The following is a 24,817-nucleotide window of genomic DNA, read 5'->3' as shown; positions in this document are numbered from 1 at the left end:
CATGGCCTGCAAACCAGATGCATCTTCACATCAATCAAAAAGAGATGCTAGCTGTTCAAAATGCCCTGACAGCTTTCAAGGACCTGCTTCATCCAGGACAGTTACTGATAAAGACAGACAACACTACGGTCATGTGGTACATAAACAAGCAGGGAGGTACACATTCCTACCCCCTCTGCAGACAAGCAATGACCTTATGGGACACAGCATTGGCTTTTCAGGTTCACCTGCAAGCACAATTCCTGCCAGGAAAAACAAATACTCTGGCAGACAAACTAAGCAGAAACCTCATGGATCCCCACAAATGGAAACTGGATCCACAAGTCTTCAGCACGATAATAAGGAAATGGGGATGCCCAGACATAGATCTATTTGCCTCCCCTCACAACTGCCAATTGCAGAGATTTTGCACAAGGATTTATCACAAGCAAGCATGGAAAGTGGACGCCCTATCCTTCAGCTGGAAAAATCTAACAGTATATGCCTTTCCTCCACTGCCTCTCCTTCCCAGAGTACTCCTAAAGGTCAGACGAGAAGCCAAAAATGATACTGATTGCATCAGACTGGCCACGCCAGCACTGGTACCCAATCCTAAAGAGCTTGTCTCAAGGTCCAGCATGGATATTGCCTCAAACTTCTCACTTGCTGACCCAACAAAACATTCATATCCCGCACAGCCAACTCAGGACCTTAAATCTGGCAGCATGGTGGATAATGTAGCCATTCAGAACACTCCTCTTTCAAAAGCTGTTTTGGATGTTATCTTGGAGGCCAGGAGGCCCAATACCAGAAAATCTTATGCAGAGAAATGGAAGAGATTATGTGCTTGGAACCAGGAACAAGGGATTGACACGTGTGTACCAAATATCCCTCAGATTTTACAATACCTAACTGAGATGCTAAACAAAGGCCTTTCTCATCAATTAAGATTCATGCCTCTGCCATTTCAGCCCATTACAATGCGGACCCGCTTATCTTTTCTCATCCTTTAATAAGGCAGTACCTCAGAGGGGCCAAAAACATTAGGCCCCCAAGGAGAGCACCAATTCTGGCCTGGGACCTCAATTATGTTTTGGAAAAACTCACACTGCCTCCTTTCGAGCCAGCATCAACAGCAGATATAAAATTCTTATCCTGGAAAACAGCTCTGCTCCTAGCAGTAACCTCTGCAAGGCAAGTCTTGGAGTTACAAGCCCTCATGGCTGTGGAACCTTAAATAATTTTTCATCTGGACAGGGTTTCTCTGAGGACAAACCCTACATTTATGCCTAAGGTGGTGTCCAGTGTGGCCCTCAACCAAACCATTCACTTGCCTACCTTTTATCCAAATCCACAGAACAAGGGTGAGAAAATTCTGCATTCTTTGGACTTACACAGGCAGCTACGCTTCTACTTGGACAGAACTAAAGCTTTCAGAAAGACTGAGCAACTTTTAGTGTCATATGCTGTGGGATCACAAGGAAAGGCTATCTCAAAACAGACTATTTCTAAATGGATAGGCCATTGCATCAGTTTCTGCTATTCTCAACATGGCAAATCAGTGCCCAAGGGCATTAGGCCTCATTCCACCAGAGCGGCAGCCACTTCAGCAGCCTTCCTCAGAGGAGTACCAACCAAAGATATCTTGGAGGCTGCAACCTGGAGTTCAGTGCACATCTTCACAAAGCACTACCACTTACCTCTTTACTCTAAGTCCAGAGCAGGCTTTGCCACTGCAGTCCTGCAGGGCCTCATAGCCTCTCCTAATCCTATTTAGCCCAGCCACCCATCCTCAGCTTTGGGATTCAACCCTAGAGTAATGACTGCAACAGTGAAACACGAACATAGAACAGTTGTGTACCTACCAAGAAAAAAAGGCACTGTGGCAAGACAAAGCATGAAAATAGCCCAGATTTAGCAATTTTATTGAAGCGCTTTTCATTTGCTAAAATACGCAAACTTCTTCTGAAGAAGTTTGCGTATTTTCGCAAATGAAAAGCGCTTCAATAAAATTGCTAAATCTGGGCTATTTTTGTGCTTTGACTTGCCACCGTGCCTTTTTTCCACAGTTGTGTACCTACCATAAATGTAGATGTTCGAGTGTATTCACTGTTACAGTCCAGGTTACCCACCCACCATCCCCCTTTTCTTTGCTGGGTCTGCACGTCTCTATCCTATACAACCTATTTGGTGTATTTGCTTGTAGGTGAAGGAAATGTTATTTTTCTGCATGCATTTTTATTGGCATATTTTTCAGCCTACCAATTTGGGGGCATCTGACATCTGGGGCAAGAAAAACTGAAGAAAATGGCGTCGGCTGCATCTTTTATACCCTTGGCGCACTGACATCAGGGAAGAGGCGACAGCAACCGACGCCGGACCTAGACTTTGGAATTCTGGCCAACTGAGGGTAGCCTGCCAGCAGGATAAACCCAAGAGTAATGACTGCAACAGTGAATACACTCGAACATCTACATTTATGGTAGGTACACAGCTGTACTTTCTGCTCCAAAGGCTTGGAGAAGGAATGCCACATTGTTTCCTTGGAAATGAAATTTTTTTTATTGCTCCTTTTCCCATTATTTCAAATGTTCTTTTTAAAATCATGAAGGACAGCCTAAGGATGCTGGTGACCTCCTTTTGGTCCACACAACACAGGCTTTCCCTTTTTTCATCTGACCTAAAGATGCACCACAGGGTGAACTTGCTCAAACAACAGAAGGCCACTTTCACTCTTCCAGACCTGCAAACCCTTAAGCATAGCAGTTTGGATGATAGGATTTTGATACCAAAAACTTCAAAACTTCCATAAATTCAGATTCACTACCTTTACAAATGAATAACAAATCATCTATGTATCTTTTGTAGTAAATTACATTCTTTACAAAATAATCTTCCAACACCATAAACTGACTTTCAAAATCCCCCATATAGATAATGGCATAAGATGGGGCTTTATTTGTTAGTTAATTAATTAATTAATTAATTAATTAATTAATTAATTAATTAATTAATTAATTGGAAGAGGGGGGATATAGATATATATATATATATATATATATATGTGTGTGTGTGTGTATATGCATATGTATGTATATATATATATATATATATATATGTGTGTGTGTGTGTGTAGGGACAAAATTGTGTTGTAAAAATGTTCCAGCAGAAGGTGAGAAGCCAAGGTATCAAAATGTGTTAATAAAATAATTTGCTTTGTCCTGCGGTGGAGTCCCTGATCGCGGAATTTGTTTCTTTTTGGAGATTTTGTGTTGGTTTGATGTATATAGAGTTTTGATACCATTCAGGCAGCTTTTTCAGAGGACATGCTTTAGGTATTAAAGGATGGTAGCACAAATGGGGAGATAAGTCAGCAAGCAGAGTAGTGTTGCTGAAACTGAATTCATCCTCAAATCTTGTTGACTACCTTTGTGAGGTGGACCCTGTTTTTCAAAAAGTCTCACCAAGATGACACTGATGTATACTGTATCATGGACGGAAGTAGGTCAAAAATTCAAAAAAAGGTAGCTGGGTGCAGAAGACCCAAGATAAAAAAGTGCCCAATCCTGGTGTGCGCACTGCTGCCAGGACTGGAAAAAATGGCTTTCTTCCCTGTCCTACTTAATTGATTAAATAAAAATATATATCTTATTCCAAAAGGATCTGATTATACCAAAAAGTATATACTTATTTACTACACTTCTTTGATATTAATGAATACATAATCCTAGTTATCACATATCTGATTCTTGTAGTATCAGAAGCTACAAGGCAAAGTGAACTATCGCTTCATACAGTGGCTATAAAAAGTATACACACCCTTGTTAAAGTGCCAGTTTTTTGTGATATAAAAAAATGAGACCACAATACATCATTTCAAAACCTTTTCCACCTTTAATGTGACCTATAACCTGTACAATTCAATTGAAAAACAAACAAATCTTTTAGGGTGGGGGGGAACGTACAGTACGCTGGTTGCACAAGTGTACTGTACTGTACAGTACAGTACGCTGGTTGCACAAGTGTACTGTACTGTACAGTACACTGGTTGCACAAGTGTGCAAACCCTTAAACTAATACTTTGTTGAAGCACCTTTTGATTTAATTACATCATTCAGCCTTCTTGGGTAGGAGTCTGTCAGCATGGCACAACTTGACTTGGCAATATTTGCCCACTCTTCCTTACAAAAGTGCTCCAAATCTGTCAGATTGCGAGGGCATCTCTTGTGCACAGCCCTCTTCAGGTCACCCCACAGATTGTCTATTATATTTAGGTCTGTGCTCTGTCTGGGCCATTCCAAAACTTTAATTTTCTAATGGTGAAGCCATTCTTTTGTTGATTTGGATGTATGCTTGGGGTCACTGTCCTGCTGAAAAGTGAAATTCCTCATCTTCAGCTTCCTAGCAGACACCAGGAGGTTTTGGGCCAAAAGTGACTGGTATTTGGAACTGTTCGTATTTCCCTTCACCTTGACTAAAATCCCAGTTCCAGCTGAAGAAAAGCAACCCCAATGCACGATACTGCCACCACCATGCTTCACTGTGGGGATGGTGTTCTTTTGGTGATGAGAAGTGTTGTTTTTGCGCCAAACGTACCTTTTGGATTGTGGCCAAAATGTTCAACCTTGTTCTCATCAGACCATAACACATTTCCCACATGCTTTTGGGAGACTTGATGTATTGTTTTGCAAATTTTAGCCGGGCCTGGATGTTTTTCTGTGTAAGAAAAGGCTTCCGTCTTGCAACCCTACCCCATAGTCCAGACGTATGGAGAATATGGGAAATTGTTGTCACATGTAGTACACAACCAGTACTTGCTAGAAATTCCTAAAACTCCTTTAGTGTTGCTGTAGGTCTCTTGGCAGCCTCCTTGACCAATTTTTGTCTTGTCTTTTCATCAATTTTGGAGGGATGTCCAGTTCTTTGTATCATCACTGTTGTCTCCTATTTTCTCCGCTTTCTGATAACTGTCTTCACTGTGTTCCATGGTATATCCAATGCTGTGAAAGTTTTTTTTGTATTCTTCTCCTGACTGATACCTTTCAAAAAAGAGATCCCTTTGATGTTTTGTAAGCTCTCTGTGAACCATGGATTTTCTTCGTGTTTCACTGTTGCAGTCATCACATTAGGGTTATCTTCTTGCAGTAGCCCTCAGTCGGCCTGATTATCAAAGTCTTGCGTCCTGCATTGGTTGCTGTCTCATCTTCCATGACATCAGGTAATCAGGGGTATAAAGCATGCAGCCATCACCATTACATCAGTCTTTCTTGCCGTACGGTGCCCAAAGCAGAAGCAGTTGGCAAGTGCCGGTCGGCCGACTCCTGAAATTTTCATTTTCGAGTTTCAAAGCCGAAGTCTTCAACTAAGCTAAGTACCCTGTGGGGGAAACTTTTTCTTGCTCTATACTGATGTCAGTAAAAGTTAATAATAGTATTTCTTGTGGAAAGCAAATACCTCATAAAGATTTTCATTCGTACTGCATTCATTGCTTAGGCCCAGACCACGACGTACCTCACTGTCAGTTTTGTGCCTTATTTAAACAACAAACTACTTGTTGTCGGTTTATTTACGTTTCTAAATATTTTGGTACTTGGTTCAATTATCCAGAAATGGGTTCGGTAAGCCACCCGACTACCGACATTCCGAAAAAACGCAAAGATAAAAACAGAGACAGACCGCATAGGTCCAAAGCTGCCGACAACGCTTCTCCAAAGCTAGTCGCCAGTTCGCCGGTACTCAGTGAGGCGCTTTCGCAGCCCCTGATATCCGCTACTTCAGATTCGCAGGCCTCTACTGAGACCCATTCGGAGTCCGGTATGCCACGAGATGCTTCTTCAACTGTGGAACCTGTGGATGTCTCTACCTTGGATGGGTCCGGAGCCGCTGTGCAGGCACCGGCTTCTGAGGGTGTATTCAGGCCTACTGACTTGCATATTAAACCGACGCCATCTTCTTCTTCAAGGCCTAAAACTCGATCCATGCCTAGAAAACCGACGCCCAGACCGTATGGCCAGGCTTCTATGCCTAACAAACAAATGATAAGAATGGCTGAAGAACTTATTACTCTAATCGGGGGAAGCCACCCTTCCCCCTTTAAGAAACCTAGGACTGAGTTTTCTTATGATTCTTCTGATCCGGACTCTGAAATTTCTGTTTCATCTGATGACCAGGATTTACCCTTATCTACCTATGAGGATTCTGATGCAGAGGACTCCATTCCCTCTGCTTCCCCTGCAGAGGATTTCTCTTTTGGTGAAACCTTGCATACTCTTAGGGAGCATTTTTGCTGGGATAGCCAGGATTACTCTGACTCTAAAAAGAGGCTTAGGGATTTCTTACTCCTGCCCCAACACAGGCCTTTAGCTATCCCTCTTGTACTGGACATTGTTGATGATGCCTTCTCGAAATCCCTGACTCTCTACCTCCTGCTCCCAGAAAATCTGTTAGGTATTACAGGGTTCCTACAGGGTTCCTGACTCTCACAAGTTCCTTTTTAAAAATCCTACTGTGGATCCTGAGACAATTTCACAGGGACCCAAGGGCATTAAGGCTACTACTTAAACTGCCAGTTTCATCTGTTAAAGTATCAGCAGCATATTATTGAATTGCTTAAACAGAAAATTATGTTGATTCCTGACTGTGCTGAAAATAAAGATTTACAGGATTTAATGAATTCTGCTGAACAAGTTGGAAAACATACTTTGCAGTGTGGTTTTGATTCATTAGAGGCGTCTTGCAGGGCTGCTGTCACTGGGTCTGTACTTAGAAGGCATGCTTGGCTTAAGGAGCAATCTTTGCCAGATCATGTTAAAGCTAAATTGCTAGATGCTCCCTTAAACCAAGACTGCCTGTTTGGCAACAAAGCAGAAGAAGTTCTTAAAAAGATGGAGGAAAAAGCTAAATCTATTCAAACTGTTAAAGATTTCCTGCAAGTACAGCCTCCCAGATTTAGTAGGCATTGGCCCTCTAAGAATTGGTCCTTTCCTGCCTCTTCCAGGCCTTCTCAGTCCAAACCTAGAACCAGCAGAACACCCAGGCTTCAGTCCCAAGGTACTCACAGGACTAAGCAGTGGGGGGGCTCCCACTTCCAAAGCAGTGAGTAGTAAGGCTCCCACCTATGGTAAACTGTCCCAGTGACTTTAAAACTTCCAAGCCCTACACAACTGACTGTTCCTTTAGGGGGAAAAGATTGCCCTGCAGGCAAAAAATTGGGAACTCATTACCCAGGACAAATGGGTTTTAAATATAGTTTCCCAAGGATACAGATTCCACTTCCACTCTTTACCAACCCCAAACAGTTGGCCAGATCTACCCCCAGATCAGTGGGCAGAGGCTCAAAAGCAAGTTGTCTCTCTCAAGTATCAGGGCTATTCAACCCGTTCCAGAAGAGGAAAGGGGACAAGGTTTCTACTCAAGACTTTTCCTGGTGCCCAGAAAAGACGACTCCTGACGTCCTGTCCTGGACCTCTCTATCCTAAACACATTTTTGGAGATACCAAAATTCAAGATGCTAACTCTTCACCAGCTGCTTCCTATGCTAGGCAAGGATACCTGGTTGGCAACACTGGATTTAAAGGAAGCCTACCTGCACATCCTAATAAGGGAATCTTGAAGAAGATGCCTACGCTTCAAAGCAGCCTGCATGCACTATCAGTTCTCTGCACTGCATTTTGTCTTATCTACTGCCCCCAGGGTATTCACAAAGTGCCTAGCTCCAGTCATTGCAATTTGCAGGCAAAGAAATATTGAAATTTACCCATACCTGGACGATTGTCTAATTCAGGCAGAAAGCCAGGACATACCATTGAATCATCAGGTGTTTGTTCAGAAATTGCCAACTTCTCTGGGGTACACCATAAATGAAAAGAAATCACACCTTGTACCCTGCCAACAAATTGTATTCGTGGGAGCAAACCTGAACACAACTTCCCAGATGGCTTTCCTCACGCCAGTGAAACAAGTTCATTTGACAGCTTACTTCAAACTACTGGCCACAAAGACCCAGCTATCTGCAAGGAAAATAACAAACAACAGGAACAAGTTCCACCAGGATTTATTTAAAAGCACAAAATCTTTCTCTCTGACGTCTCGGCCAAAAGCCTTCAAGGAGAATAAAACACTTGCATGCAGCAGCAGCTTATATACATGGCAAATGAGATAATTACATAATTAATCAATTAGTACAACAATTCAACAAACTAATGTTCTCCAGTTGAGCTCTTCATTCAGCCCAAAAGGAAACATGGTTTTAAATTTTAAAATATATACAGTTTCTTTCTGCACTAATCTAGTTTTGACATCAATATCATTGTACATAGAAACACAAACTTGTTCTAAAATAGTTCCTTTCAAGCCCTCATTACATTTATCATGTGCTTCCAAAATGTGCTGCAACTGGGCTGTCTTCTTTACCATTTTGATGTCTCTTAAATGCTCCAAAACCTTATTTTAAAAGCCCTCTTTGTTTCCCGATGTAAAATTTGTTACATGGGCACTTTAGAGCATAAATGACACCCTCAGAATTGCAACTAAATGTACCCCAACTATCAAATTTAACATTATTAATAAAATTAAAATTGGATACAATATGTTTACAAACCTTACATCTCCCACAGGGAAAAGTCCCAATTTTAGCAGGTTCCATGTATATTTGTGATGCAGGCATCTTAATCTTAGATCTTACAAGAAAACTACCATAAGTAGTAACAAAATAAATGTTTTCTTTAGTAGAACCTGAGCTGTCATGTTGTATTGTATTACACCCCCTTTGTTGAATAGATTTTATATATCTGGGTTTACCACCTGTACACAATCTTAAGAAGCTCTTATCCAAAATATTACATTTATTTTGTTACTACTTATGGTAGTTTTACAAAACAGTTCCTTGATATTGTCAGCCAATATTGGCTTTATTTTTGTTCACTTAGAAATGTTCAACAATGGCTTGATGTAAATATGAAGTTTTCTTACCGTAAAGGCAAGAATATAAAAGATTTTCTTGTAAGATCTAAGATTAAGATGCCTGCATCACAAATATACATGGAACCTGCTAAAATTGGGACTTTTCCCTGTGGGAGATGTAAGGTTTGTAAACATATTGTATCCAATTTTAATTTTATTAATAATGTTAAATTTGATAGTTGGGGTACATTTAGTTGCAATTCTGAGGGTGTCATTTATGCTCTAAAGTGCCCATGTAACAAATTTTACATCGGGGAAACAGAGGGCTTTTAAAATAAGGTTTTTGGAGCATTTAAGAGACATCAAAAATGGTAAAGAAGACAGCCCAGTTGCAGCACATTTTTTGGAAGCACATGATAAATGTAATGAGGGCTTGAAAGGAACTATTTTAGAACAAGTTTGTGTTTCTATGTACAATGATATTGATGTCAAAACTAGATTAGTGCAGAAAGAAACTGTATATATTTTAAAATTTAAAACCATGTTTCCTTTTGGGCTGAATGAAGAGCTCAACTGGAGAACATTAGTTTGTTGAATTGTTGTACTAATTGATTAATTATGTAATTATCTCATTTGCCATGTATATAAGCTGCTGCTGCATGCAAGTGTTTTATTCTCCTTGAAGGCTTTTGGCCGAGACGTCAGAGAGAAAGATTTTGTGCTTTTAAATAAATCCTGGTGGAACTTGTTCCTGTTGTTTGTTACTTTCTACTTGGTTCCTGTTGTTCCAGCTATCTGCAAGGAAAATACTGCAAGCCCTGGGGTTCATGGCCTCCTGCATTCTCCTAATTCCATATGCAAGACTGCATATGTGGAAACTACAATGGAATCTAAAAAGCTTATGGTGTCAACATTCTCAGGATCTAGAAACCATGATTTCTATCATACCTTGTCTACAGATAGAGTTCCTTTGGTGGGCAGAGGCCTCCAACCAAAACAAGAGGACTGCCATTCACTCTACCCCCTGCCACCCAAACCCTAACAACAGGCGCATCAGACTATGCATGGGGGGCTCACTTGACAGGGAAGTGCATTCGAGGTAAATGGAACCCAAGTCAAATGCACCTGCATATCAATCAAAAAGAAATGTTAGCTGTACAGAATGCTCTGGCAGCCTTCAAGGACCACATTCTTCCAGGACAATTAATGGTAAAGACGGACAAGACCACTGCTGTGTGGTACATAAACAAGCAGATGGTAAAGACGGACAAGACCACTGCTGTGTGGTACATAAACAAGCAGGGGGGAACCCACTCATACCCTCTCTGCAGACTAGCCATGACTCTGTGGAACACAGCCTTGAGCTACCAAGTGCACCTACAGGCTCAATTCATGCCAGGAAAGCTAAATACACTGGCAGACAAACTAAGCAGAAATCTCATGGACCCACACGAGTGGAAACTGGAATCAAAGATATTCAACATGTTGAGAAACAAATGGGGGAGCCCAGAGACAGACCTGTTTACCCCCTCGCCCGAACTACCAATTGGACAAATACTGCACAAGGACTCCCCACAAACAAGCTTGGAAAGTGGATGCTGTGTCCTTCACCTGGAAAAAAACAATCAGTTTATGCCTTTTCACCTCTGCCTCTCCTCTCCAAGGCACAACTAAAGATCAAACAGGACAAACCAAGGACGATACTGATTGCACCAGACTGGCCACGCCAGCACTGGTGCCCCCTTTTGCACAGTGTGTCACTGCTGGCACCATGGCACCTACCTCAGACCCCTGCCCTGCTGTCCCAGCAGGAGGGCCAGATTCTGCACCCACAGCTTCAAACCCTGAACTTGGCAGCCTGGCTATAATTACCTGATCTCTCTGTTACCATCCCGCAGTAAGCAAGTGTTGGATGTCATTCTGGAGGCAAGGAGGCCTAGTACCAGAAAATCTTATGCTGAAAAATGGAAAAGATTCTGTTCCTGGAACCAAACTCAGGGGATGGGCACATCAGTGCCCAATTTACCTCAGATTCTTCAGTACCTAACTGAGATGCTTCACAAGGGCCTTTCCTTTTCTTCCATCAAAATTCATGCTTCAGCTATTTCAGCTCATTACAACACAGAACCACCCCTTTTCTCTCATCCACTCCTGAAGCAGTTCCTCATAGGGGCCGAAAACTTAAGACCACCCAGGAGAGCCCCTACTTCAGCCTGGGACCTTAACTTTGTATTGGAAAAACTCACTCTACCTCCTTTTGAGCCAGCTGCAAATGCAGAGTTGAAATTCCTTTCTTGGAAAACAGCCTTCCTTTTAGCCATCACTTCAGCAAGAAGGGTGTCTGAATTACAGGCCCTCATGGCAGTGGAGCCTTTCATCGTCTTTCATGCGGACAGGGTGTCCCTCAGGACCAATCCCTCCTTCATGCCCAAGGTGGTATTCAGTGTGGCTCTTAATCAGTCCATTCATTTTCCAACCTTCTTTTCTAATCCACAGAACAAAGGGGAATGAATACTGCACTCCTTAGATGTGCACAGACAACTTGGATTTTACTTGGACAGGACTAAACCTGTCAGGAAATCTAAACAGCTGCTGGTTGCATTTGCTGCAGGGGCAGAGGGGAAGGCCATTTCAAAGCAAACCATTTCTAAATGGATAGGCCATTGCATTCATTTCTGCTATAAGCACCATGGAAAACCTACCCCACAGGGGGATAATACCACATTCTACCAGGGCTGCTTCTACCTCTACAGCCTTTCTCAAAGGTGTCCCTACCAGGGACATCCTAGAAGCTGCTACCTGAAGTTCTGTACATACCTTCACCAAGCGTTACCATTTGCCAATTTTCTCTAAATCTAGAGCTGGCTTTGCCACTGCAGTCTTGCAGGGCCTTATAACTGGTCCTAATGCTATCTGATTTTCTCCTCCCATCCTTAGCTTTGGGAATCTACCCAAATGTGATGACTGCAACAGTGAAACACGAAGACACGAAGAACATAGTACAGTTGTGTACACTTACCATAAATGTAGATGTTAGAGTGTATTCACTGTTGCAGTCCTAGTTGCCCTCCCTCCAGTCCCCTGACTTCTGTTGGCAATACCTCTATTCTTGTTTACTATGCTTAAAGCTTTTTGGTGTATTTGCTTTTTTGTTGGAGGTGTAACTTTGTATATATAATTGCTTCCCATTATGGGGGCACCTGACATCTGGGGCAAGAAAAACTGATGTAATGGCATCGGCTGCATTCTTTATACCCCTGACTACCTGACGTCATGGAAGATGAGATTGCAACCGACGCAGGACCCAAAACTTTAATAATCAGGCCGACTGAGGGCTACTGCAAGCAGATAACCCTAATGTGATGACTGCAACAGTAAGTGTACACAACTGTATTCTTTTTTGTAGCAGGCAACTGAGTAAATGTCAGGAAAATCCTACTAGGACAGCTGAACTTTATTTGGGGTTAATCAGAGTCTCTTTAATTGATGGCAGGTGTGTACCCAAGAAGATTGCTGTAATTAAATCAAAAGGTGCTTCAGTGAAGTATTAGTTTAATGGTGTGCACATACAGCAAAGTATTCGTTTAAGGGTGTGGACACTTATGTAACCAGCGTATTGTACCTTTTTTTATTTTTTATATTTTTTTCTCCTAATAGATTTGTTTGTTTTTCACTTGAATTTTACAGGTTCTAGGTCACATTAAATATGGGAAAAGTTTTGAAATTTATTATGGTCTCATTTTTTTATATCACAAAAACTTGGCATTTTAACAGGGGTGTGTACACTTTTTATATCCACTGTGTATATAATGCATACTCAAGCTTAAAAAAATTGATATGTGCAAAATAAAAAAAAAATGAACTTAAAGGTATACCAAAGAATATAGACATATTTACTAGACATATTTGACATTAATAAATGCAAAATCTTAGCACGTATCAGACTCTCGTGGTATTAAACACTAGGCAAAGCTAACGATAACTTCACATATATAACACATACTCGGGATTAAAAACTTTTTTGATACGTGCAAAATAAAAATAGAAAATGAAAACAATAACAGTCAATATGAATATGTTGAACTATGACTATCTCATCAGAGATGTCTAGCTATCATAATAAAAAACTAAAAAAAGCTAATATTTAAAATATCATACATAACTAAATATGAACACACAATAAGTCATACCTAAATAGTATGGTATGCATCTTATAACCAGTCATATGTCAATCGAAGACTAGGAAAAAGCAACAATTAAACCTGCATTATTCTATCACCATGTTATAACATGCCATAAAATATTGTGACAAATATGTATATAAAAATGTAAATGAAAAGTAGTTACTACCCAGCAAAGCCTGATATAATCAAGATCATACAAGGTCATGCTACCATACAAAGCCATTAATTAATAAACTATTAGTTATTTCAACAAACATCTCACCTTCAGTGAAGGTTTCAGGGGAAAACTACCATTTAAGCCTTTCTACCCATCAGCATGTAACTTAATGATCCATCTAGTTTCGTGCAGCTCTGTAATGTTCCTGATGTCACCTAAACCCCGACTATTATATACTGCTTCAATGGCCATGAATTTAAAAGTATGATCAGCTGACGTGTTCAAGATATGCGTGAACAAAGAATTAGTATGATCTCTAATCCTAATGATGTAAAGATGCTCTCTAATCTTATCTCTTAAATGCCTGTTTGGCTTTCCTACGTAGAAGGATTTACAGAGAGTACATTGTGCTAAATAATGTTTATACTATTACAGTTAGCATCAACTTTGAATCTATATTCTTTTCCATTTATAGGATATGTGAAATGACCCGTATTATTTATATAATCACAATACGAACACTCACCACAGGCATAGGTGTTAATTTCCCCTGCTCTTGACAGGACATAATGGATCTTTATTATGATGGCATAACCTTTTTTTAATAGATTTTCTGTTCTTATACCTAAACAAAGGTTTGTTCCCTACAAACTTTTTAATTTTATCGTTAGAGGTCAGAATATTCCAATGTTTTTGTATGATATTAATGACTTCTTTTACATTATTACTATAATACATGCTAAACCTAATATGTTTGCCATCATATGCTCTGTTACTCTGTTTAGTTTCATCAGGTCCATCTGAAAAATACGGTTTTGCAGTAGTAGATCCAAGTGTATTTACTTCATCCATAACTTTTATGACCTCCCTTCTATTATAGCCTCTTGCTACAAGGCTTTCAGTAAGTCAGCTTCCTTATGATAATTCCTTGTGTCAGGGTTCAGTCTAGAAATTCTTGTCCCCTGATTCTTCAGTATATTCAAAAAAATATGCTTACGATGCATACTGCTATGGTGTATTGTTGCCATAGCATGATTTCCAATGTATCCCAGTATCAAAGTGCCCATCCTTTAACTTAGTAATATGGACATCTAAAAAAATCACTGGTGTCTGTGGATATCTTAACATCAAATTTAAGATATGAGGTGGTGTTTTGTATATAGGTTTCAAATTCATGAAACATCTCATCTGATCCTGTCCATAACAAAAATATGTCATCAACGAAATGTCGATAAAACGGTATGTGCATACTGTGGCAGTGTTCCCCCAGCACATAGTGTTTCTCCCATAACAGCCATCACCATAATGACGTAGCTGTTTGCACAAGATGTGCCCATAGATACTCCATCTAACTATAAGTAGTACTTACCATTAAATACAAAAACATTGTTGGTAAGAACTATGTTCATATAGGTCGCAATCTGTTGTATCAACTTAACATCATACTAGCTATTTTGATCTAAATAACTAACAGCTCTTATACCCTCCTCATTAGGAATAGTGGTAAATAATGATCTCATGTCCATAGTAACTAAATACAAATGAGCTGTATCCCCCTTATGGACAAAATTATACAGATCTTTTAAAAAATGTTTTGCATCTCTCAATATATACTGGTTATCGCTTAGTACGGGACGCAGGTGCTTCTCTATGTAAATTGAGAAGGGTTCTTGTAAGCCAAGCTGGTCTACATTGCATGGCATTGCCCATTATCAACAGTTCAGAAGATAGATGCTAGAAAACTGGATATACTGGTCTATGATAAGACAAAAGTAGCACTGATCATTAAAATCGGCAGTGTCTTGCATACAGAGAGGCACAACGTCATAAAATATCAGGATTTGCAGGCAGAAACAAGAACAATGTGGAAGAAAGATGCAAGACAGTTCCAATAGTAGTAGGAGCAACGAGTCTTATAAAAAAAAAGAATCTACAAGCATATTAAGATATGTTACCAATACATGTAACTCTGTACGAATTGTAGAAGGAGTCATTAATGGGCACATTGAGGGTGCATAGAGTACGTCTGGCTGAAAAAGATTGAAACAATACTAATTTCATGAACTTTTATCATACTTTGACTTGGGAATGGGGTCAATTCCCATCACGGTATTAGAAACCCAAAAGATTTGGAGAAATTAAAAAAGAGGCCAGAAAACATTCAACAAGAAAAGCTTGTATTTCCAAATGGATAAGGTTTTCTATTTCATGCCAGAGAAAGAGAGAGAAAAGAACCACTTTCAACTGGATATTCTCGGTACTCTGTGTGAGCTGCTCAACTCAGGACTGACATGTTCTATTAAAGAACATTTGTCGACCATATCTCCCTGTTTGCCAATGGATCCAGCTCTTTCTGCAGGTTCTTAGATCAAACTTTTTTAAAAGGTATCCTTCACATTATACCACCAAGAAAACCCATATTCCACCTCATTAGGTCTGAATTATGTCCTAGAGAGGTTAACTCTTTCCCCTGTTGAACCAGCCTCTTCCTTCTGTCTAAAGGTCTGCATGTGGAAAATTGTTTTGCTTGTGGACTTACCTCAGTTAAGGGAGTTTCTGGTTTCTAAGCTATATGCCCTTATGGATTATCCTCCCTTTCTGATTTTTCACAGGGTTAAGGGTATCCCTTAGGACTAACCAGATTTTAAGCCTGCTGTTGACAATGAAATACCCTTGAACCAATCTATTAACTTGGCTACTTCTTCCCCAGTCCAAAATGGAAGAAATAAAAAGTTCTGCATTTGCTGGACAATTTATAGCTTAGAGTCTGTCTAAACAAAACAAGTACCAGAAAATCAGATCAGCTGTTCATCTGTTTTTAGGGTAAAAAGTTGGGTTGCCCTGTTTCAAAACCGAACATCTCTAGGTGGATCTCTCTATCTTCTTCTGTTACTTCTTTCATGGGAAATGCCTTTTAGGCCATATCAATTGTCATTTTACCAGGGATGTTGTCTCGTGGTACGTTTCTTAAAAGTCTGAATTTAAAAAATATTTTAGAAGCAGGCACCTGGTCTTTGATTCACACCTTTATGAAGCACTGTAAAATAGATGCTATGTCCAGGGCCAGGGTTGTTTTGCCATGTCAGTTCTTTATGGGTTACTGAACTCCAGTTCCATGCTTCACTCCTCTCAGGCAATCTTAAAACTTTGTGAAACTTCACATATGTAGGCTGTACTGCAGCAGTTGTCATACAAAGGGCATAGTACAGTTGTGCAAGAACATGCCGTAACAATAGATGTTGACATTGATCACTGTTTCAGTATCTGCAGCCCATCCTTTCTTTTTGGCTGAGGTGGGCATTTCTCTCAACTCTGTCTCTCTCTCTCTCTCTCTCTCTCTTTTGGCTCGAGTCCTGTTCCTTTTATTGCCTTGTCCTAGGCAGAGAAGAAATGAAAAAAAAGTTCCTTGGAGCTTTGCAGCCATACGTTCCTCATGTACAAGTGCAGACACTCATGCTAGGACCATGAGGCAGACATATGGTGAAAGAGGAAGGCACCTAGTCTTCGGTATGTGGGTCAGACATATGGTATCCTTGGCAGGATGCTCCCTCCCCATATAGAAGCTAACTGTATCTCATCTGGGTATCAGTGATCTCCTCTGCATCGATTAGGACCAATTCCAGAATCTTGTCCTTTCTGAATTAGTGGTTCATTTGCTGGTTAAGCTCTTCATGGTCCAAAACTTCAGTCATCTCCTGCTAGCTCAGAAATGTTTTCGTTTGCTCATAGAGTTGCCTTTTTATTCCTATCCAATACCTTTTGTTCAGTTTTTATCCTCCTCTGCTGATATTTAAGCAACACTATGCTGTATCATTCCCCAGTATATTCTTTCCGGTACTTAATGGCAGTTTTCTGACTCTGCCTGCTCCATTGTCATTGCGTCATGAGTGGTGTTGCCCCTTCCCTAACATCAGATTTGATGCACTCTAGATTGCTACTTAACCCCCACCCCAGTTTTCTCGGTCATTCCTGAGTAACCTATAACAAGGTGCGACCATGTCTCTCCCATATCTGTGAAACAGGTTTATGTAATACCAGTGGTATCTATTCAGTCCTACATCACTATTTGCAACTTCAGTTTCTCTTCATAGGTTCATGGATTGGTAGTAGGCTATTGGCCCTAGGATCTATACAAGCCTAGCCAACAATTCCCTGTGGCTATTTCTTCCCACAGTATTTACTTCCTTAGACCCCTGTCTAGCAGGGAAACTAACGTGAGCACAACCTGTTCCTACTTTAAAATATCTGCTGTAGTACAACTTCACAAATAATGCATTCATGGAAACTGAACCTTAGTCTCCTAGCAGTTGCAAAAAACAACTTGGGTATGTCTAAATGTATGGTCTAACCAGACCTTTTGCATTGTGAAGTAGTACTAAGCAAATGCTCTTATGCTTGTTTGTGGGAATCAAATCTCAAGTTCTTAAGATATACTTTTTAATTGTTTTGCTAAGTTGTTTCCATTCTGTAGTAAACTGTGAATTGCCTGAATGTTTTTTAACTGTCTGTAGCAGAAATTTGGCTAACTACAATTTTGTACTCCCATGTAGTGTTATTTCTGTCTTGTCTTCCTACACAGATAGAATTGCCTACATTTAGTCCACTAAAGAACTTCCTCATTCAGCTGATAACCATTGTGTGATTATGATGTGCTTAAACAACTAGTTCTAAACACATTCAAAAATGGTTTTCAGTACCCAATAAAAACTAAAGCAATGAGGTATCCTGCAAGCTTCTGTCACCTACAGTAACCAAATCATGGAATGCATATCCTCATGTAGATACTTGAATGTCAAATTTGACCCCTCAGTGACTATTTCATGTGGACAACGTAGTTAAGAATAAACTAGGATTTGTACATGTACAGCAAAGTCTCCTTTCTTGTCACCAGAGGGTAGAGCACGCAACAGCAGCCTTCAGACACAGCTGTAATGCAGACTACCACTGTCACCTACAGCTCAAAAAAAAATTATCATACCCCCTAACTGTGTCAAATGGCATGTCACTTCATCTTATTACCCCTTTGCAATACCCTAAAATGTGCTAACTGGCTACCAGTTCAAGAATGCTGACCGCCTCTTCCTGAAACTCCACAAAACAGTTTAAATCATGGCATCACTTATATTTTATCTAAACTAGCAGTGAAACATGTCGTCAGCTGTGGTCGCAGACTAATAATGCCACATCCTGCAGGGAACAACCAACAGTTTAACCACTGACAAATTTGTCACGCCTTCCCACCTTAGAAATGCCCTATCCGTACATGAATTTTGAGCAAACTAACAAGACATCACAACGTGTTCCTACTTTACAATGTCTGCTATAATACAACTTCATAAATAATGCATTCGTGGAAACTTAACCTTAGTCTTCTAGCAGTTGCAAAAAACAACTTGGGTATGTCTAAATGTATGGTCTACCACTGTCTATCTGCTACCTACAGCATCACCTTTGTACACCACTGTGGTCACTGTAAATCTCTTGACTAAACTACTATGTGTACTACAAATTTTCTGTTTGTATATTTTTATGTATTTACTTTCTACATGGTTACCTACTGACTGAGTCTCCCATTTCTGAAATGTCATTGTCATTTGCACCATTTTGAACTTCTGTGCATCGAGCTACTAATTAAAAATGTACTGTTGTGTAATTTACATCTTATTGTACATATCCGGGAGCTGCCATTGAAGACGGTCCTAATGACCATTGGCATTTCCTCTTATGATATCCCTTGCTCAGGGATGTATTCACCTCAGGCCACACATGAGACTAGGAGGGCCCCTTGTCCTTCTCATTTTCTGTTGCATGCATAGTTTGAATCTTGATCATGTGTGTCATTTGAAAGTTCTTGTGTTTCTTTGTTAAAAATGCATAAATATTCTGATTGTTGCTCCGTTGGTATAGCAATTGCCATAGACTTCAAGATCTCCCCTGCATGGGAAATTAAGCACAATACGAAGTATTTCAGCACTTGGCAAACTGTAGAAGAGGAACAAAAAGGATGGCAAGAGCAGTGACCACCAGCAGTGTTGTCTTTTGCATGATCCTAAGTCACTATCAGACCAAAATGAGAAGATAAGGGATCTAGTGGTCAGACACTGGTCAAAGCCTCTATGTGTTGTCTGCACACGAGGTGACCTTTCATTCTTTGTGAATGAGCTCTCATTTGTTAGGAAGGGGTTAACTTGTGTTGTTAACTGGATGGAGAAAAATGAAAAGTAAACCCTTGGCAGCCACTTTCTGTTTTTGGGGTTAACAGTAGCTCTCCTTAGTTTTGAGTATTTCAAATATGACAAAACCCAGCTAGTTTATATGAAGTGATCTGTTGAATCTCTGAGTTCAGATGCTGGATTGTGAGGTCTGGTCCTCTGGGGTCCCCTCCCTTAGGGTTAAGGAAGATAGAAGGCCCACCAGCTGGAGTACATTGAGTACATTTCTTTGGGTCATCCCACTGTGATGGGCCCACTAAGTTGCTTCACTGTTAAGTATTTGTGACCTGTTGCAGGGGCACACCCTTAAGGATTCTGGTTTAACACCCCCACTGTAGGTCCTGTGCATGCCTTTCATGACCAGGCAGTGTCTCTGCTACGTGTTGCCACTATCACCAAACAGTCATTTGCCCTTCACTTGTCAGCTCCAGTTTCAGGCAAACATAGGTTTCTCTAGTTGAAACTAGGGGTGGAGTACCTTCCTTCAGATCCGAGTTTTGATTGCTCAGAGGTTATGTCTGAGAAAGAAGAGAATGAGCCCCTTTCCCCCTCTGCACTGTTCTCTCTCTGTGGATGTTTTCAGACTTGTAGAGTTCTCCCATGGAGTATTCTTGTGCTTCTTTGCCTTCTCATCAGAAGTAGCCACACCAGTATCAGTGAAGAAGAATAAGTGACCTTGTGTCATTCTCCTGACCATGGAATGGGTCCTAAAGAATGCAACTCATAAACAGTAACATAGCTAAGGTGAGGTGAAGGGGGCAGATTCCCTGGGTGCAAAGTATTGGAGGAGGTATGATTGGGTGATCCCGATCGCTCTGTAGTAACAGTGCATGCAGGTTTTTAAATGCTAGTATTGCACAATTTGCACAGTTTAAAAGCAAGAGTGTGTTGCACTATAAACTGATTTTTTTTATTTAGTAATGTAAGCTTTTTAGCACTCTATATTCCTTCATAAACTGTAGCAGCTGCTTATTGAAAATGTAGCAAGAAGTTTACAACAGCTTAAGGAAAGAGGAGAGTTTTTTTTCTTTTCTTTGATGCCTTCTTAGGAAGGAGGGGCATGGGGTGCAGAAATGGGACCAGATTGGCTCCTGCATTTCAGGAGCACCAGGTACCAGATCGTGGATCTTCTTTGCTCCTGTCCTGAGGAGGGATGGGGGTGTGAAGCAGGACTTAGATAGCTGGTTGTCGTTTCAGGACCACCAGGTATTGGATTGCACACCTTTTTTTGCTCTTCAGTCCTGATGTTAAGGGGTACCGTGTCGGGAATGGCTGCAGGTGCTGAATGAGACATCTACATTTCTGTCTGTAAACATAACAGATTCACTGTGTTCTGCTCACAGGAGAACATTCTTTCCCAAAGCTTAGAGAACAGGAATTTTATCTTAAGAGTTTGCAGTGAGCACCCCAAAGAGCTGGTTATTGATTACATGTAAATAAGCTCGGGTGCATGGGTCAAAGGAAATGGACGCTGTATATTTAATTTGTCCCAGGTAAAAAGATGCTTGCAGTAGCTAAGCAAACCATCCAAGTGGATTGTAACTGCATTGTTTTCTTGCCAGTTGATGCCCAGATCTTAATTTGAAAATGCCACTAACAAAAGGCTTCTGCACTAGAGACCTGGTTTCTATAGTCCTAATTTTAAAAATGTATCCATGCCATGAATACTTGGTTATTCATTCATACTTTCAATGAGTGTTATTGCTTGGTCGTTGAGTACAGGATTTGGCCCTCCGTTACACTGTCCCTTTCAAACTCTCCTTTCTGAACCCTTGTTTTGTGGTCTTCCTTTTGATTCCAACACTCCAGTGATTCTTCTTGCATGGGATTATTATCACTGTAGAAAAGTTGTTTAAGTTATATTTAGCAGATGCAGATAAATTCATACTAGAGTATGTAAGAAGTCCTTCAGCTTATTGAAGTCCAGATGGTTGTCTTTTTTGGGCAACCTCTCCATCCAAAATACATTTTTTTTTTTTTTTTTTTTTTGTTTGTTTGTTTCTTGGGCATGTGTTTGTGTGTGCATGTATGAATTTTATTGTTTTTGCAGTTTTCTTGTTGGGCTTGGTGCATGGCAGGGTTAGCACTGGGATTATTTGTTAGGTAGCTGATTATGTCACTGCATGCACATGGACCCCACAAGAGTGAGTGAGGAGGAAGTTTCACAAGTATGCCAGACTGGAGATGGCAAAAGAAAGAATCTTGTGATTTACTGCAGAAGCCCTTCCAACAGGTAAGTGATGCAGTGAGAATGTGGATTATTTTTGTAACTTGTACTTTATTGACCTATTTTTTGTTTTGTGCTCTAAAGTATATTTTTCAAACTTGATTGTGTGCTTTTTGCTCATTTGTATGTAGAGCTTTGTCTCCCTTGATGGCCTCGGAAAGTAGGTTTCAGTTCAGCAGAAAATCTTTTCTGATAAAAAGTAAATGCATTTTGGGATTTCTGGTATGTTTGCTGATAACTAAAACAAACTTTTTTTTATAAATTCATCAAGAACACAACAGCTTTATTTATTTTCCTTCCTTAGGCATCTTCCGGTGGTCCACATAAGGATAAACCTTTACCTGTACCTCCTACTCACAGAGATCTTCCACCTCCCCCACCACCAGACCGACCACATGTCATTGGGACTGAAGTTAGACCTCCAAGACGTCCACTGCCAGTTGCACCCGGTGACATTCCTACCAGAGATAGACCTCCTCCAGCACCCCCAAACCGCACCCAGGAGGCATGGCAGCAGCGGCCTAGTGCTAAAGCACAGACCCTGTGTCCTGGAGATGCATGGGCAGGTCGAGAGCTAACAAACCGCCACTCCCTTCCTTTGTCATTGCCATCCCAGATGGATTCCAGACCTGAGGTACACAAGCACAGCAGTACAACAAGTCTGGACAACACCATCACAGTAAGTAAATGAAGTGAGACAGGCTCATCTGTGAGCACTTGTTTGTGTAAATGAGTAGCACTACTGGCTAATAAAAACCTTTATTTAACACTGTAAATTTATAATGACTAGCCATCAGTATGAAATGTTACTCTGCTGAATTTTAGTATGTTTTTAATATTTGTACACAATCTGTAATAATTTTTTTTGTTGTTGCTTCAACTTTTGAGTGAGGATTTGCTTCAGCGTTACCCTGGCTGAGCCTAAAATGGTCTGTATAGATCACCATTCTGTTCCAGTTGTCAGTCCATAGCACCAGATTTATTTATTGTTATGTGATTGTTCGAATGAGATTGAACTGCTATTTCAGAGAAGAGCTTTTTGATGGAGCTTTGAGTTGAGATGATCTTATACAATTTCTAGTGAGGTAGGCTGTTTGTTTAATTATGTAGTATTAACCTAACTTTATTAACATTTACAGTAATTGAGTATTTGCCAGTTTGCAATTTGTTGGCTTGCAGCTGTTTACCACTTTTGGTTTACATGCAGATTTCTAGTGTCTCGGATATTAGTTTATTATAAACTGAATAGAATTTATAACCATTATTTTAATTTCTGATTTCCTGTTCAGTTAAAGTTTTGAAAAGATGTCTTTATTTATGATAGAGGAATGTCTAACATAAAAAGGCTGCAGTGCATAGAAGCCATTCCGTATCTTTTATAAGGAGTTCTCTGTGTACATGTCTTTGTTCCTGCTTAAGTAGTGTAAACGTTTACTGACAGCTGTTTACATGTTCTTATTACTGTGTGTTTCTCATTGTACTAGATGTTAAAATGCAGATTTTTATTGCCTTTATTTAGTATGCATATCTTAGTCTTTTAATGTAAGCTTAAATGTTGCTTTAAAAATTTTCCATGCAGTACCATTAGGATCTATACTCTACATGCCCATACCATGCTTTGGTTTGAAAGAAGGCTATTCAATCCATTTCTTTTTCACTTCCTTTTAGAGTGGTTATTCCATTGTAACTTAGTACCTGCCTGCATCTTTCTGTGCTAGTTCTGTTTTATTTTTCTCTGTAGTCTGTCCCCTTCTCTCTGTTTCCTGTATTTAACTGTATAGCCAGCTATTTTCATTGTACCTTAACCCTGTATTTTTGCTCTACTTACGCATTTTCCTTTGCTTCCCAATTCTCTGTATCTGCATCCTAAACTCATCATCTTCTCTCTTTGACCATTACAACTGTGTTCTACTATGGTAGTTGCCGTTCTACAAATTTTTCCCTTCAGTACATGGTTTAATGCAGGAGTTCTTCTCAGTGATGGATAGACAATGGACTTTGCCTCCAACCTGCTTACCTCAGGACTTGTCAGAACTTAATAGTGTGCACATATAATGCAGTGCTTATTGGTTTGGGTTTGACCTAGTAATCCAGATAATATTGTGCAACGTTGTCTTTTCATTTTGCCCCTTACCACTAAACAGAAGCAACCTGTAGATATTGTGTAGATGTTCGCTATAGTCATGACTGTTGTAGTAATATTCAAAAAGTATGCAAATTAGCCACCAAGCTTAGTCCTTCACTGACAGATTTCCAGCCATTTTCTTCTTTTTGACTAAACAGAAGCAGGCCAGAGGCCTTCAGGTACTGTTTCAATTTTATTGTAGAGATCACCTCTGCAGTAATAGTTCTAATCATTTTTTGGCTGTCAGGCTTTTGGTCTTGTACTTCATTGCAGCCAGTCGGACTCAGAGTTTCAAACTTGTCCCAGAAGTCAGTCTCCTTCACAAGCCATAGACATTACACCAGCATGAGTTAGCAGCCCGTACCTTTTTTTATAGGTTCATAGGTTCATAGGTTCATACTAGGCTATCTGCCCGAGGGCATTTACAAGCCTAGCCCATCGTTTTGTGGCTTAGGCCACCCCTTTAGTATGGGGAACTATACCCATTATTTTTCTGTGCCTCTGTCGAGCAGTGACACTGAGGTAATCCCTGGGGTATATCTGCGATCTCCCATCCATTGGTCAAGATTTCTCTTGAACAAGGCCAGCGAGGTGCTCTGCCTCACATGTACCGGGATTTTGTTCCACAGCATAGGGAGTCTTTGGGTGATGAATCTATCCCTCCAGCACGTCCTATTAATAGCCGTGTCAAGGTTTAAGTCTCCGCCCTTGTGGCTCTGATGGATCTAGATTTTTGAGGTGAAGCATATTCATCAAATCTGGGTTTGACATGGCCTTGTATGTTAGGCAAAGGTCACCTCTGAGCAAGCGGTGGCGACTGAATAGAGCTGGAGTTCTTTCAGTCGGGCAGCATAGGACAGATTTTGAGACCCTTTATCCTTTTGGTGAGGAACTTTTGTGGCCTCTCCAGCTGCTGCAAGTGTCGGGTCAGATACATTCCGAATGGGGCATTGTACTCAATCATTGGTCTGATGAGTGATGAGTAAAGGGAGACTATGACCTCCCTTGATCTAGATGAGAATCCCTTCATGA

General features: G+C 40.4%; 1 protein-coding gene across 1 annotated transcript in view; it reads left to right on the top strand.

The window, feature by feature from the left end:
* CBL (Cbl proto-oncogene) overlaps window positions 1–24,817 on the top strand; it is a 1,233,699-nt gene that overhangs the window by 874,876 nt on the left and 334,006 nt on the right. The window contains exon 11 of the mRNA XM_044081051.1: window positions 21,965–22,339. Coding sequence (XP_043936986.1) covers window positions 21,965–22,339 — 375 coding nt within the window. The remainder of the gene's footprint in view (window positions 1–21,964; window positions 22,340–24,817) is intronic.

Source organism: Protopterus annectens, chromosome 8.part0, assembly GCF_019279795.1.
Source record: "Protopterus annectens isolate FY-2018-M chromosome 8.part0, PAN1.0, whole genome shotgun sequence".
NCBI classification, from domain to species: domain Eukaryota; kingdom Metazoa; phylum Chordata; order Ceratodontiformes; family Protopteridae; genus Protopterus; species Protopterus annectens.
This window is presented reverse-complemented; position numbering and strand designations above follow the sequence as displayed.